We start from the raw sequence: 16,878 nt of genomic DNA, 5'->3' as shown, positions 1-16,878 counted from the left end.
TCCTAATTTCGCTACAGTGGCAGAACCACTAAGGAAACTACCAGGAAAGGTGTACCATTTCATTTTGGATCTGAGCAGAAGAAAGCGTTCACAGCGCTGAAGCAAAGCCTGACAGATGCAAAAACTCTTGGATATTACGATCCGGCGGCATCAACCAAAGTCATGGCGGATGCCAGCCCGGTTGGTTTAGGAGCCGTGTTTGTCCAGATGCATGATGGGGGACCAAGAATCATTGCCTATGCCAGCAGATCGTTATCAGATGTGGAAAGAAGATACTCTCAGACAGAGAAAGAAGCACTCAGACTTGTATGGGCCTGTGAGAGGTTCCATGCATATTTATACGGCATTGAATTTGAACTCATCACAGATCATAAGCCATTGGAGGTGATCTATGCACCTAGATCCAAACCATGTGCCAGAATAGAGAGATGGGTACTCAGACTACCACCCTACAAATATAAAGTAATCCACATTGCAGGGAAAACAAACATTGCAGATCCGCTGTCCAGATTGGTGAAGGATGGATGTCCACAATCCAAGTCAGAATTGGGAACAGAAACAGAGAGCTTTGTACGCTTCGTAGCTATTCAGTCGACACCGAAAGCTGTGACTACGAAGGAAGTCGAGAGAGAATCCGAACGTGATCCAGAACTCATGGAAGTAAGAGAATGCATACAGAGTGGACAATGGGACAAGTGTACTCACAAGGCTTACATTCCCATTAGAGATGAACTTTGTTGCATTGGACAGTGTGTATTAAGAGGTTGCAGATTGGTGATACCGCAAAGATTGAGACCGAAGATCGTATCCTTAGCGCATGAAGGACACCTAGGTATTGTTGGTACCAAGCAAAACCTCAGGACCAAGGTATGGTGGCCAGGTTGTGATAAGGATGCAGAGAAATTTGTTAAAACTTGTCACAGATGTCAAATCACAAGTAGGAGTAATCCGCCAGAACCGATCCAGAATATGCAACTCCCGACAGGACCATGGATCAATGTAGCTGTTGATTTCCTTGGACCTTTACCGACGAGTGAATCAATTATGGTAGTGATAGATTACTACAGCAGATACTATGAGTACGTGGTGTTGAAGTCCACAACCACTGAAAAAACAATACAAGCATTAGCAGAGATATTCGCAAGATATGGATTACCTGTTACATTATACTCTGACAATAGTCCACAATTCATTTCAGAGACATTTGCGGAATACATGAGGACCACAGGTATCCACCATCATAAAGTAACTCTGAAATGGCCGCAAGCCAACGGAGAAGTAGAGAGACAAAATCAATCCATTGAAAAACAATTGAGGATTGCACACGCAGAAGGACAAAATTGGCGAGAAGCATTGCTATCTTATATGGCTGTCTATCGAGCAACGCCTCATGCAACCACTGGAAAAAGTCCTGCAGAAGCATTTTTTGGGAGAAAAATCCGCACAAAAATGCCAGAAATAAAGGAAATCCGAGATGACCAGGAGATGAGGGACTACGATGCTGAAAAGAAAGGTGCAGCAAAGCTGTACACAGATTCGAAACGTGGAGACAAGTACTCAGACATCATGCCAGGAGATAATGTTCTAGTGAGGCATGAAACTGGTGGTAAGCTAGACACACCTTATTACCATCAACCCTATACTGTTGTATCCAGAAGTGGCAGTATGGTGACAGTCAAGTCTCCGACTGGAGTCCTGTATAAGAGAAATGTATCAGGTGTAAAAAGGCACCAGTCCAGAGATATATCGAGTGAAGAGGTTGAAAGGCCAATACGAGATGTTGAAACTGAGAGATCTGATGAAGTTCCAGAGGCAGTTACCAGCACTCCTGATGAAGTGACTAGAGCGCCAGAAGCCGAGGCGAGCAGTATTTCCGACGCCGAGAGTGAAAAACCGAGAAGCGATGACAATATCGCAGGCAGGCCGAAACGAAGCCGGAAATCGCCCAAACGATACGAAGACTTTGTGCCATAGTTTTGATAAGAACTTTGGGACAGTATTTAATCTTATATCATAAAGTGCATGTATGAGTGCTGTAGGAAGTAAATTTTATGTAGTTGAGTTATAGTATTACCATTAGTTACGATGTTTGTATGTTTCCGAGTGATATTGGTAAGTGAAGGTAAAGTTTATTTCTGATTAAAGGAGGGATGTCATGATAATGAATATGTATGAGATGTACCGGAAGTCACGTGGTATGAGAGAGAGATAAGAACACAAGCAGGAGAACAAAGGAAACGGGAGAATAAAAAGCCGCTGAGAACTTTACCTGATAAAACTTGTGTTTAATGTTTTATTAACTTCACATTTCGGGCCACAAATGTGACAGTTGGCTCAGCAGAGGAAACATATTGAAGAGGTTTTTTGAGTTGAGAGCGGAAGTGAAAGCCTTCGTGGAGAAAGATGAGGTTGCTGTTCCCGTGCTAAGTGATCCCAAATGGCTCATGGACTTAGCTTTTCTTGTTGATATTACACATGAGCTTAATGTACTGAACAAGAAGTTACAAGGCCAGGGGCAACTTGTCAGTGTTGCCTATGACAACGTGAGAGCATTCTCTGCGAAACTTATGTTATGGAAAGCCCAGCTTTCTCAGACAAACCTTTGCCATTTCCCAGCATGCAAGGCACTCGTGGATTCAGGCACACCATTCAGTGGTGAGAAGTATGTGGATGTCATTTTGAAGCTACAGGAGGAATTTAATCACAGATTTGCAGACTTCAAGATGCACAGAGCCACATTTCAAATTTTTGCGGACCCCTTCTCCTTTGATGTGCAAGATGCCCCTCCTGTGCTTCAAATGGAGCTCATTGACCTGCAGTGCAACTCTGAACTCAAAACCAAGTTCAGGGAGGTGAGTGGAAAAGCAGACAAGCTTGGGAAATTTTTGAGAGAATTGCCCCCAGCTTCCCTGAGGTTTCCCGAATGTTCAAGCGGACCATGTGTCTTTTTGGGAGCACATACTTGTGCAAAAAGCTCTTCTCTACGTTGAACTTCAATAAGTCCAAGTACAGGTCCAGACTTACTGACGAGCATCTTCAAGCCCTACTGAAGGTCTCAACTGCCTCCTCCCTTAAGCCAAATGTGGCTCGGCTATGCGAGAGGAAGCGCTGCCAGATCTCTAGCAGTAAGAAGTAGGGAGAAGAAGACATGTTCATAACAGTTTATGTTCAATGTTCCATTCATGTTCAGAAAGTTAAAGGTTAAAGAACTGTTAATACAGACATTTGAATCTGAATAATAATAATTACATTTCTCCAGTCAGCAACTATATGTGGTTTCTTCAGTCTTCTATATCTGCTGTATTATTATTATTTTCATTATTATTATTTTCATTTTATTTATTTATTCCTGATTGAATTTTTTTTCTTATGAATTGTTAATTTATTTATTTTTTTCATCTTATTTTGTGTTTAAAAAATAAAAATAAAGACATTTGATAACATTGGAATGTTTTTGTAACAGCTTTTCTTGTGGAAAATCTGATGCGGCCCAGCCTCACCCAGACTCTACCTCCAACGGCCCCTGGGTAAATTGAGTTTGAGACCCCTGCTCTAGTAAGTGCCAGAAATTCTGGCAGATGATTGGTTGGATGCAGAGGTCGGTGGGGTGGTAGGTGAGGATGAGGGGGGGATTTGATATGACATTCAAATCTTGTTGAATGGTGTAATGATAACAGCCTTACACTCAACAACAGCAAAACCAAGGAGATGATTGTGGATTTCAAGAAGAAGTCAGGGGAGCATGACTCATTCCTCATCAATGGCTTATTAGTGGAGAGGGTCAAGAACTTCAAATTCCTGGGTGTCAACATCTTTGAAGATCTGTCCTGGAGCCTCCACGTTGATGTAATCACAAAGAAGGCTCGCCAGCAACTTGTGAGGTGTCTGAGGAGGTTTGGTATGTTGCTGAAGACTCTCGTAAACTTCTATGGATGTTCTGGTTGGTTGCATCATTGCCTGGTACGGAGACGCCAACTCCCAGGACAAGAATAAACTCCAGAGGGTTGTTAACTTGGTCTGCGACATCACAGGCACCAGACTTCACTCCATCAAGGACATCTACATGAGGCGGTGTCTTAAAAAAGCAGCCTCTATCTTCAAAGGTCCCCACCACCCAGGTCATGCCCTCTTCACTCTGCTATCATCAGGAAAAAGGTACAGGAGCTTAAAGATGAGCACTCAGCTGCACAAGGACACCTTCTTCCTGCTGCTATCAGATTCCTGAATAATCAATGAACCAAAGAGACTGCCTGACTTTTCGTGCACTGTTATTGATTTTTTTTTTGGTAAGGTCTTAAGATGGTTATAATATGTATGTTTGCATTCTGATGCTGCTACAAAACAATGAATTTAAAGACTTATTCATGACAATAAATCGTGATTCTGAAAGTTTTTTTTAATGGTCTTCATTACTGCATTCCAGATTATTGATTTGAATTTAACTTTTATAACTGATCTGATCCTGGGTTTCATTCAGTTTACCTCAAGCTGTGTATACTCTTGTATGCTTTGAAAATGTACTTCTGAAGATTCGTACCCTGTGATTACCAGTATTGGAGATCTGTTTGCTTTTTTTAATTTTGTGGCTTAATGTGCACACTTGTCTCTGGGAATGTTACCACCGAGAACTGCAGCAGTTCAATGCATCTCTACTTTTTTAAACACAGTTAGGGATGGGCAATAAATGCTGAGTTTGCCCAGCAATGCCCAGATCCTGAAAAACAAAAAAAAGCAGTTTTGTCAGCAATTTTTACACTTCAACATCAAGGTTGATTGTAGAAACTCTTCATATTTCTTCAAAATGCTCTGCAGGTTTAATTAGGAACAGATTGCTTAAAAAATGTAAAATCCACGAATGACCACGATTTCCATTTTTTCACCAGGCTTTGTAGTGGAAAAGGCGATCAGCATGTCCGCTGTGTGAGAACCTTTATGGTTACTGATGCCATGAATGCACTGAGGCCATTCTACCTTGCTGTACACCCAGATTTCTTTGGCCAACATCCAACAGAAAGGGTAAGTGCCAATGCTTGAGAAATAAATGCTTTGGAGAGGGTTGAGAGGTTTATCAGAACCCGAAATGAGGTTAATGAGACAGTTTCTACTGTCAATAATATCCTTTGAGGTAGATATAGTGTTTCTGCAAACTGTAAGAAAATGTGTTTCTCATGCAGGAAGTGAATGAAAATTCTCTCAAGAAGTTAAATTATCATTTGGAATGCCTGCAGCGACCTGGGCACAGAGCTCTTCAAGCTACCCAGCTCACATTCTATGTCAGAGAGACAGCAGGCAATGCAAGTGTTACTCAGTGTGCAAATACTTCAGGTATGTCTTTAGCAGGATACCCTGACAGAGTGGTTACTGCAACTTGCTCGTCCTTAAGCCTTTTTCATAATTGTTTGGGTATGTGAAGCCCACTGTAAATGTTCAGACCTGAATTTCATTGCTTACCACGATAAACAAAGAATTATAGAGTCATATAACATGGAAACAGGCCAATTGGCCCAACTTCTAAACTGATGAGTGGACACCCTTCAGTATTAAGTGCATCAACCAGTACTTGCTCTTCTATGACTTAGTGATTCAGGTTCTCATCCAGAAACTTCTTGAGTGTTGTCAGCTACCCTGCTTCAAACACATTCCAGGCACTCACCACACTCTGGGTGAGGAAGGTCCTCCATAGATATCCTCTAAATCTCTTCCCAATAACCTAAACCTATATCTTCAGATTTATATACATCTGAAAAGAAGCATTTTCTGCAATCTACCCTACCTATATCTCTCATAATTTTTAAAATCTATTTCAAATCCTCTCCTAATATTCACCACTCCTGGATGAACAGACTCAACGTTCCAATCCATCCTCATCACGGAACAAAGATTTTAAACCTGTGCTCACTGTTGCGTGCCTCACTTGTGAATCAGGAGTTGGTTGATTTAAGACCTCATCCAGAAACTCCGAACAGGGTGAATGGATCCAATGAGAGAGTTTGTGTAAATAAACAATATAGTATCAGTGGGCTGAATGGCCACCTCCTGTGCTGTAAGATTCTGTCATTTCGCTTTGCATTTAGGTTTAGATAGGTGATGGGACTGATAAACAATTATTTTGTTTAACCTAAAACAACTGGCTTATTTCAGGGTTTCGAGCTGTTAGTGTCACCCTTCAGACCCAGGATCTCCTCAGTACAGTTGTAAACATCTTGAAATCCTGCAATTTATCCACTGACCATGTCCAGGACTCAAAACATGCTACGGACTTGCCTCATCAAAATAGGAACATTCCACTCAGTCGACCCATCCGATGGGATAAGACATATTACGCCTTTACGGGATTCAGGGACCCAGAGGAAGAGCTGGACTGTGCTCACCAGCTGGAACCTACACTAAGGTATGAACACCCCTTTGTAATGTGTGACATTTGTGAATATTAGCCTGGTGGGGTGTAGTTCCAATATTGGTATGCAGGCTCCTTGCTTGTGGGTCAAATGTTTCCATTGAAGTCCCACTGTAGCTCACCTTAGAGCCGGTGTTGAGGGACAAGGATAAAACTGATGCTCTGCCTGTCTCTCAAGAGGAAGCAAAAGATTCCAAGGTATTTTTATGCTCCTCATCCTGCAATTCACAGCGCTGGTAAATAAGAAAATCTGCAGATATTGGGGAGTACACAAAATGCTGGAGAAACTCAGCAGATCACACAGTGTCCATGGAAAGCAAATGACAGTCATTTTTGTTCCAGGCCTGAAGAAGGACTCAGGCCTATAAGGTTGATGGCCTTTTACTTTCCATGGATGCTGTAACTATTGAATGGGCTGTGTACAAATTGGCTGCAGCATCTGTACAGTACTGACCATGAAAGAACTTGGGGATATTCTAATGTTGTCAGATGCTGCATGAAGCCAAGAAGAGTCACGTGATGGAGTAGTGGCCGATCAGGGAATTCCAGCCCTCTCCCGAAAAGTTTTAAAAAAACGCACAAAACACAAAGGTACAAGATTAAAATTTAAAACAAAGTAAAAATAAAGGTGAGAAGAAAATGGCAGCGAAGAGAGAAAAGTCGAAAACAACGGGAAGAAGAGAAGAAGAAAGAACGTCGGAAGAAGAAGGTGAAGGCCTTACCTGTCCGAGGAGGCCCGCTGCGGAGAGACAAGCCCGCTCCCTCAGGTCAGTGGAAGTCCCGGGCTCGGGACTACAAAAATGGCTCACAGAGCCGAGTAAAAGTGCCCAAGCGCGCATGTGCGATGCGCATGAAAAAAAACACACTGACGGGAGGGGGGAACAGCTGCGGAGTCGATCTCCACAGCTGAGAGAGGCACCTGCAACATAGCAACAGGTGCAGAACACAGACAATAACGACAACAAGAAAGAAGAGGGTAAAAAGAAAACAAGGAAACAACAGATGATCAACCCAGAGGAAGAAGAAGAACAGAAAGAAATGGAAGAAGAGAAAGGCAAGACAATAGATATATCTTTTTTTAAAGAATATATGGAATCAGTGAAAGAATGGCAATTACAAGAATTTAATGAGATTAAAAGAAGAATTAAGAATGCAGAAGAAAAAATGAATAAAAAGAAATGGTCATATCAGAGATAGGAAAAAGAGTGGAAAATGTGGAAGAACGAGAAATAACCGTAGAAATGGAAGTAGAGGACTTAAAAGAGAAATTAGAAGAATCTAATAAAAAAGTTAAAGAGGCACATGAGCTGTTAGCTCAGAAGATAGATATAATGGAAAACTATAATAGAAGAAATAATATAAAGATAGTGGGCCTTAAGGAAGATGAAGAAGGCAAGAATATGAGAGAATTTATAAAAGATTGGATCCCCAGGGTCCTAGGAAGACCAGAATTACAGGAAGAAATGGAAATAGAGAGGGCACATAGAACATTAGCCCCAAAACCACAACCGCAGCAAAAACCAAGATCCATTTTAGTAAAATTCTTAAGATATACAACAAGAGAAAATATATTGGAGAAAGCAATGAAGAAAATAAGAGAAGACGAAAAGCCACTGGAATACAAAGGTCAAAAAATTTTTTTCTATCCAGACATAAGTTTTGAACTCCTGAAGAAGAGGAAGGAGTTCAATACAGCAAAAACGATCTTATGGAAAAAAGGATATAAATTTATGTTAAAGTACCCAGCGGTACTTAAAATAGTTATTCCAGGGCAACAAAACAGACTATTCTCGGATCCAGAGGAAGCACGAAAATTTGCAGAACAACTACAAAACAAGCAGAGAGATGAAGACGTAATGAGAGTAAAAATGACCACGAACTATATGTATGTGTGTATATGGGTATATGTGTGTGTGTGTATATATACACACATATGTATACATGTATGTATACATGAATGTATCCGTATTTAGAGGAAAATATATAGAGTATAGATAAGAATTAATAAGGGAAGGAAAGGGAATAGAGGGAATAAGGAGGGAATTAAAAGAGTGACCTTTGTTACATATGAAAATTGAAATCTTTTCTGGGGGGGGCTGGGTGGGGAGGAGTTACGGTCACTGCAAAATCAGTTGACGTTTGCGAGTGAATTCGCAAATCCAAATCCGACAAGGGATAAAGGGCAACTCAGGAGGGGGAGGGGAAGGGAGAATGGGGTTAAAGAAGTTTTAAATAGGAGAATAAGGAAAATGTTTGATGTTTTAGAAATGTTGTCTTATAAAGTGTTCAAAACAAGAAAGCAGAAATGGATAAGAAGGAAAGGTGATGATGGAGAAACGGAAAGGGAAGATAAACAAAGTATGAAACGGCTACGCTGAACTATATGACTTTAAATATTAACGGAATACATAACCAAATCAAAAGGAAGAAACTGCTAAATTTACTGAAAAAAGAAAAAATTGATATAGCATTTGTGCAAGAAACACATTTAACTGAATTGGAGCACAAGAATTTAAAGAGAGATTGGGTAGGACATGTAACACCAGCGTCGTATAATTCAAAAGCAAGAGGAGTAGCTATATTAATCAGTAAAAATGTACCAATTAAAATAGAAAGAGGAAATAATAGATCCAGCAGGGAGATATGTAATGATAAAATGTCAGATATATTTGGAGTTTTGGAATCTACTCAATGTAGAAGAAGATCAAAAGTTTATGCAAGATATTTTTTTGAAGATAGCAGATACGCAAAGGAACATATTAATAGGAGGGGATTTCAACCTTAATTTGGATTCAAATATGGACAAAACTGGGAAAAAAATTAACAGAAAGAACAAAGTAACCAAATTTATAATTAAATCGATGGAAGAAATGCAACTTTTGGATCGATGGAGGAAACAACACCCAAAGGAAAAGGAATATTCATATTATTCGGGTAGACATAAAACATACTCAAGAATAGACCTATTTTTGTTATCAGCTCGTATGCAAGATAGAGTAAGGAAAAACAGAATATAAAGCTAGAATATTATCGGACCATTCACCCTTGATATTGACAATAGAGTTAGAGGACATCCCTCCAAGAATGTATAGATGGAGATTAAACTCCATGCTACTTAAAAGGCAGGATTTTAGAGAATTAATTGAACGACAAATTAAAATGTACTTTGAAATAAATACGGAATCAGTGAAAGATAAGTTTATACTATGGGACGCAATGAAAGCGTTCATCAGAGGGCAAATAATAAGTTATGTAACCAAGATGAAGAAGGACTACAATCAGGAAACAGAGCAGTTGGAAAGGGAAATAGCAAATATAGAAAAAGAATTGACAATGAAGGAAGACACAACTAAAAGAAGAGAATTGGCAGATAAAAAAATAAAATATGAAACACTACAAACATATAAGGTGGAGAAGAACATAATGAAGACAAAAAGAAATATTATGAACTAGGAGAAAAAAACGCACAAAATTCTAGCGTGGCAGCTTAAGACAGAACAAACTAAGAGAATGGTATTGGCATCAAGGAAAAAAGACAAGCAAATCACATATAATCCAACAGAGATTCATGAAAACTTCAGAGAATTCTACGAACAATTATATCAAACTGAAAACGAAGGGAAAGAAGACAAAATAGATGAATTTTTAACTAAAATTGAACTACCGAAACTACAAACAGAGGAACAAAATAAATTAACAGAACCATTTGAAATAGTAGAAATACAAGAGATAATAAAAAAACTACCGAATAATAAAACACCAGGAGAGGATGGATTCCCAATAGAATTCTATAAAACATTTAAAGATTTATTAATTCCTCCCCTCCTGGAAGTAATCAACCAGATTGATAAAACACAAAGCTTACCAGATTCATGCAAAACAGCAATAATTACAGTAATACCAAAGACAGGGAAAGATCCACTCACACCAGCGTCATATAGACCAATATCTTTACTTAACACAGATTATAAGATAATAGCTAAACTATTAGCAAACAGATGAGCTGACTATGTACCAAAAATAGTAAATCTAGACCAAACTGGATTTATTAAAAAAAGACGAACAACAGACAATATTTGTAAATTTATTAACTTAATTCATGCAGTAGAAGGGAATAAAGCTCCAACAGTAGCGGTTGCTTTAGACACAGAGAAGGCCTTTGACAGAGTAGAATGGAATTATTTATTCAAAGTACTACAAAAATTCAGCTTACCAAAGAAATATATTAATTGGATTAAAGCATTATATAAGGGGCCATTGGCGAAAGTGACAGTAAATGGATATATATCAAAACAATTTAACTTAAGCAGATCTACAAGGCAGGGATGCCCACTATCACCCTTATTGTTCGCGTTAGCCATAGAACCACTGGCAGAACTGATAAGAACAGAAAATAATATAAAAGGGATAAAAATAAAAGACAAGGAATATAAAATCAGTTTATTTGCAGATGACGTTATAGTATACTTAACAGAACCAGAAATATCAATAAAAGAATTACATAAGAAATTGAAGGAATATGGAGAAGTGTCGGGGTACAAGATTAACGCAAATAAAAGTGATGCCTGCAACCGCTGCAATCGTGTCTGCCTGTCCCGCATCGGACTTGTCAGCCACAAACGAGCCTGCAGCTGACGTGGACTTTTTACCCCCTCCATAAATCTTCGTCCGCGAAGCCAAGCCAAAGAATGCAAATGAATAATGTGGATTTCTCAAAATTTAAGAAAGAATCACCATTCAGATGGCAAACGCACGCAATGCAATACTTAGGTATACAAATAAATAAAAACCTCGGCCATCTATATAAACTCAATTATTATCCACTAATGAAAAAAATTACAAGACGACCTAGAGCATTGGAAAGACTTACCACTAACACTAATAGAAAGGATAAACTGTATTAAAATGAACATTTTCTCAAGGATACAATACCTATTTCAGGCATTGCCAATACACTTGACAGAGAAATTCTTCAAGGAGTTAAAGAAAATAATAAGGAAATTCTTATGGAGGGGGGAAACCAAGGATAGCACTAGATAAATTAACAGAATTGTATAAACAAGGAGGCTTACAACTGCCAAACTTTAAAAATTATTATAGAGTCGCACAATTAAGAAACCTATCAGATTTTTATCAAACAAGGGAAAAGCCAGATTGGACTAGATTAGAACTAGGTAAAATAGGGGAGAAGATACCCGAACATATATTATATAAATGGGATGAAAAATTGGTACAACGTAGGAATTCTTCAGTATTACATCATCTGCTCAATATTTGGAAGAAGATTCATGTAGAAAGGAATAAAACAAATTACCAACTACCAAAACTAATACTGACACAAAATCAGCTAATCCCTTTTACAATAGATTACCTTTCCTTTAGAGAATGGGAGAAAAAAGGGATCAAAAGAATAGAAAATTGCTTTTCGGGAAATAAATTATAATCCTTTGAACAAATGAAGGATAAATATAATATAACTCACGTTACAGTGTTGGCATACTACCAACTGAAATCCTACCTGAAGGACAAATTGGGAAGCAGTCTGAGGTTACCAGAGGGAAGTAATTTTGAATATGTGACTACAGACACAATGATAATCAAAAAATTTGTAACAAATATGTATATTAAACTACAAGAAAAGGAGAATGAGGAAACAAATGGAAAACTAAACAAAAATGGGAACAAGATCTAAACATAAAGATAAAGAAGGAAACATGGGAGAAGTTATGCTCAGGAACTATGAGAAATACAATAAATACGAGGTTACGTATGATACAATATAACTGGATACACAGGCTATACATTACACCTCAAAAGTTAAATAAATGGGACCCAACAGTATCTGACAGATGTTTTCATTGTAAAAAAGAAATGGGAACAACAATTCATGCAATCTGGACATGTGAGAAAGTAGAACAATTTTGGGAAGATCTAAACCAGATATTAAATAAAATTACAGAAAACAATATACCAAAAAACTCAGAGATCTTCCTCCTAAGTAACATAAAAAACAAAGAATTTGGAATTGATTTGGAAGGTGCACAAAAAAGATTTGTTAAGATAGCTCTAGCCGTAGCAAAAAAATGTATTATGTCAACCTGGAAATTGGAAGATAATTTGAAAATACAACAATGGTATATAGAAATGAATAAATGTATTCCATTAGAAAAAATAACATATAGTTTAAGAAATAATATTGAAATATTTGAACAAATATGGGAGCCATACATGAAACACAATAGAGAAAACATACCGGGGACATTCACCACCTAAATTAATGAAAGGAGAAGGAAATGAAAAGAATTGACTCAGTGGAATTTCTTGTTTATTTTTATTGAATGACAACATTGTTTGACTGGTTTAATGTATCTTAGATTTTGTACTTTAAATGGATGGGGGGGGAGGTAGGGAGGGTGGGATGGGAGGAGGGAGGGGGAGAAAATGACACTATATATTTGAAAAGGAAAATGTATGTATCATGGTCAATGTGGTTTATGGTGTGAAAAATAAAAAAATTTTAAAAAAAAAGATGCTGCATGAAGCCTTTTCTCTCTTATATTGGTTTTAACTGTTCTTGAAAAACTGATGGCTGAGTCTGAAAACATATACAGTAAAATCATTTATCTGGAATTCAAACAACTAACAGCCTTGCAGAAAATAAACAGCTAAAAATTATGAAGGTTTAAAATTGGCACCTTGAGTGGTTAGTTCACCAATCACGCTACGCATAATTTAAAGCAACCAGCAAATTCACTTATCCGGCATCTACGAATCCCCATAGGTGCTGGACACCAGGGGTTTTACCAGGGATTTGAAATGGAGAATGTCCCTTCAGCCTGTAAACACAAGGAAGTAGGACCAGAAGTCAACTGTCAGGCCCATGAAACTTGGTTGGGTCCTAGCTGTCGTGTGCTGGATCTAACTGAAGAGCCCAGGCCCATAACAAAGATCACCCATTACTATTTTGGAAGTTCAAACCTGAAGACTGAGTACAGGGTTAATGGTTGGATACTTTTAAAAATATTTTATTTAAATTTTTTTACCATACGTGCATTCAAATATATTTCAAAATGTAGATGTAATAATGTATTCAATATCAAATACATGATGATAATACCCCAACATCCCCTTCCTCCCACTCCCCCCATAGTCCCAAGAAAGGATAAAAGAAAAAAGAAATGTATAGAATTCAGTGTGAAGGTAGCAAAAAAGAAAGAAAAAGAATAAGAATGAGAATGAACTGCTGAAAGTAATAAAACCGATGTCTAAAATTCATATCTATTTCATCATTAATAGGGTTCCACACAGGTCTAAAAGGCTAAGAAGAACATTTAGAAATCTAAAAAGTTAAAAATTTAATCCTTTTTTTAATAAAGTAAAAATATCATTTTTTCTTTAAATTATATGTAATTTTCTCAAGGGGAGTATTTCCCCATTCCGTCGTTCCAAACTTAGGTGTGAGTCAGATTTCCAAGCAACTGCAATACATTTTCTGGCCACTGCTAATGCAATTTTAACAAATTCTATCTGGTATTTAATTAAATTCTACTTGGGTCTTTTCCCAATAAAAATAATTCTGGATTTTTTGGAAATTGGACTCCTGTAATTAGTTTTTTAAAAATTCATAATTCCAGTCAGAAGTGTCTTATTTTATCACAAGACAATGTTGAATGTAAAAAAGTTCTCACCTCTTCGCCACATCTAAAACACTGATCTGATAAATCTGATTTCAATTTATTTAATTTTTGTGGCGAGAGATATAATTGATGTAAAAAAATTATATTGTACCTGTCTATATCTTACATTTATTGCATTAGTCATACAATCTTGACATAAATCAGCCCAATTCTTCTCATCTATTATCGCATTTAAGTCTGATTCCCATCTTTGTCTAGGTTTACAAATCCCTGGTTTACTGGTTGGATACTTAAGAGTGTGGAGGAACAGAGAGACTTTGGGTCCCAAATCCATACATCTCTCATGGTTGTCGCACAGGCTGATAGGATAGTTAAGAAGGCCTGTCGGATGCTGGGCTTCATTAGTCAGGGGATTGAGATCAAAAGGTCATGTTTCAACTCTACAAATCTCTGGTGTGACCACACTTAAAATATGTGGAAGATATGGAGAGGCTGCAGAGGAGATTTACCAGGATGTTGCTTGGATTGGGAAATGTCTTACGAAGCAAGGTTAACAGAGCTGGGACTTTTCTCTTCGGAGCAAAGAAGGATGAGAGGAGACTTAATAGAGTTCTACAAGGTTCTGAGAGGCATAGATAAGATGAACAGCCAGCGTATGTTTCCCAGAGTGTGAGTTGCAGAGAACATGTGTACAAAATGAAGGGAGGAAAGTTTAGGGAAGACATTAGGGTAAGTTTTTTTACACAGAGTTGTGGGTGCCTGAAATGTCTTGCCAGGGGTAGTGTGGAGACTGAAACATTAGGGCATTTAAGAGATTCTTAGACAGGTACAAGGATGAAAGAAAAATAGAGAGTTATGGGGGAGGAGGGTTTAGATTTTTTTGTAGTAATATATAGGGTTGGCACAACATCAAGGGCTGAAGGGCCTGTACTGTGCTGTATGGCCTGCTGAGTTTCTCCAGCACATTTGTTGTACAGGTTGAACCTCTTAAATTTGGCGCTCTGTGGTCTGGTACCACCATTGATACAAACTCCTTACAGATAACGTGGGATTCAAACCGTGGTCCCGATCGCTGGCATTGTAAATGCATTGGGCTAACACCTAAGCTAACTGTGATTTGATTTGTGATATAACTGATCCTTTTAGCTCTGAAAAAATGACTGATCGAGACACCTACTGCACCTTTGACAGCTATTTTCTGGCATTTTCCATGGTCCAGCAATGACTGGGTCCCAATGTTGTTGGATTAAAGAAGTTTGACCTGTATTATGCTCGACCCCAGCATCTGCTTTCTTACCTAATTGCTGGATCTGTCTGCTGCTTTGAAAGAGAGCCCAGAAAACTTCAACTATCTCCCCAATCCCCACCCCACGGCACCTCCGTACTTGCATGGTAACTTTGGTGGCTCATAAAGGGCTGCATTCTGCAATTCCATGATAACTCTCTGTAACAGAATGAGGGAAGCTGGGATTGCCTTCCTCAATCCCTGTGGTGATGCTTGGGCAACATGTTGAAATTTAGGAAATTCTCCAATGCCAACAATTGGTACATTTAGACCAGAGAGGCTTGAAGGAGCAGTAACACTGATTCTTCCATTCCTTTTGCAGGTTGTGGTTGAATAAAAATGAATCTGTTGCTTTGGAGAGATTGAGTGTCAGTCAGCCACTAAGAGAGGACCTTAAACGCCTAAAAACAGAACTATGTCAGCAACTGGAGGTAACTGATATCAGGTATGGATGCTGAAACAGAGAAAATGTGTGTCATTTGGAAGTTTTTAAATCTGTTAATTTGTAACTTTAATTTAGAGACACAGCATGGTAATAGGCCCTTCCATATCCAATTAACCTTACTACCCCCCTGTCTTTGGAATGTAGGAGTGGAACATAGGAAGAACCTGGAGCACCCAGGGAAACACACGCAGTCTCAAGGAGAAAGTGCCAGGCCCAGGTTGCTGGCATTGTAATAGCATTGCATGCCCCCTAAGCAATCTGTTAGTCCTTTCACAAATTTGAAATGTGGGGCTGAGCCTGATTGTTTGCACTCTCATTGTCCTACTAAACCACAAACTGATACTCTGATCCCGCTTCCTGCCAAGCCTCAGCTGCTCTGTTGGCTGAAACCTCATCTGTATTCTTGTTACTTCAAGGCTCGATTATTCCAATGTACCCCAAATCTCTGCTCCTGTGAACTAACGCATCAGTTCCCATTCACCCATCATCTGCTGTGCTCATTGGCATACAGTGGTTCCTGGTGTCTTGATTTTAAATTGTAAATTCCAATCATTACTTTCAAATCCCTCCTTGAGTCTTGTCCCTCCATCTCTCTGTAACCTTCTTCAACCCTGCAATTCTTCCCATCTCCAATCCTGCCCTCCTCTATAGACTTGATTTCCAGCACAACTCCAAGCTTTAGAACTCCTTCACTACACCACTCTTTCCTCTTTTAGGTGACTCCACCAATCAGATGGTCAACTTCCCTGGGGGTATTTTAGCTTGATAACATTCTTGTGAAATGCCATGGCATATTTTGCCATAAAAACACAATGCTGGAGAAACTTAGCCGATCAGTGTACTTTATGTAGTAAAGATACATAATCAATGTTTCGGGCTTGAGCCATTCATCAAGGTATGGAAAAATGTTGGCAGTAGCCTTGCATGCCATTATTAAGTGCAAGTTGCTGTATAAATCTGTGTTTAGCAGTGTACAGTAAACCTTACTCGTTTATTAAACCCAAGCGTGTAGGTTTTAACTCCTGTGCCTGGTAGTATCTTTGTCAGGTTAGTGCTGCTATTGAGGGGTTTCAGCTCATCTTTAAAGGCCTTCCCCTTTTTACCTAATTACAGT

General features: G+C 38.7%; 1 protein-coding gene across 1 annotated transcript in view; it reads left to right on the top strand.

Moving 5' to 3' along the window:
* tcaim (T cell activation inhibitor, mitochondrial) overlaps nucleotides 1–16,878 on the top strand; it is a 35,765-nt gene that overhangs the window by 6,003 nt on the left and 12,884 nt on the right. Inside the window, exons 2-5 of the mRNA XM_069920983.1 lie at nucleotides 4,884–5,016; nucleotides 5,175–5,325; nucleotides 6,142–6,391; nucleotides 15,642–15,764. Of these exons, the coding sequence (XP_069777084.1) occupies nucleotides 4,884–5,016; nucleotides 5,175–5,325; nucleotides 6,142–6,391; nucleotides 15,642–15,764 (657 nt within the window). The remainder of the gene's footprint in view (nucleotides 1–4,883; nucleotides 5,017–5,174; nucleotides 5,326–6,141; nucleotides 6,392–15,641; nucleotides 15,765–16,878) is intronic.

Source organism: Narcine bancroftii, chromosome 2, assembly GCF_036971445.1.
Source record: "Narcine bancroftii isolate sNarBan1 chromosome 2, sNarBan1.hap1, whole genome shotgun sequence".
Classification (NCBI taxonomy): domain Eukaryota; kingdom Metazoa; phylum Chordata; class Chondrichthyes; order Torpediniformes; family Narcinidae; genus Narcine; species Narcine bancroftii.
This window is presented reverse-complemented; position numbering and strand designations above follow the sequence as displayed.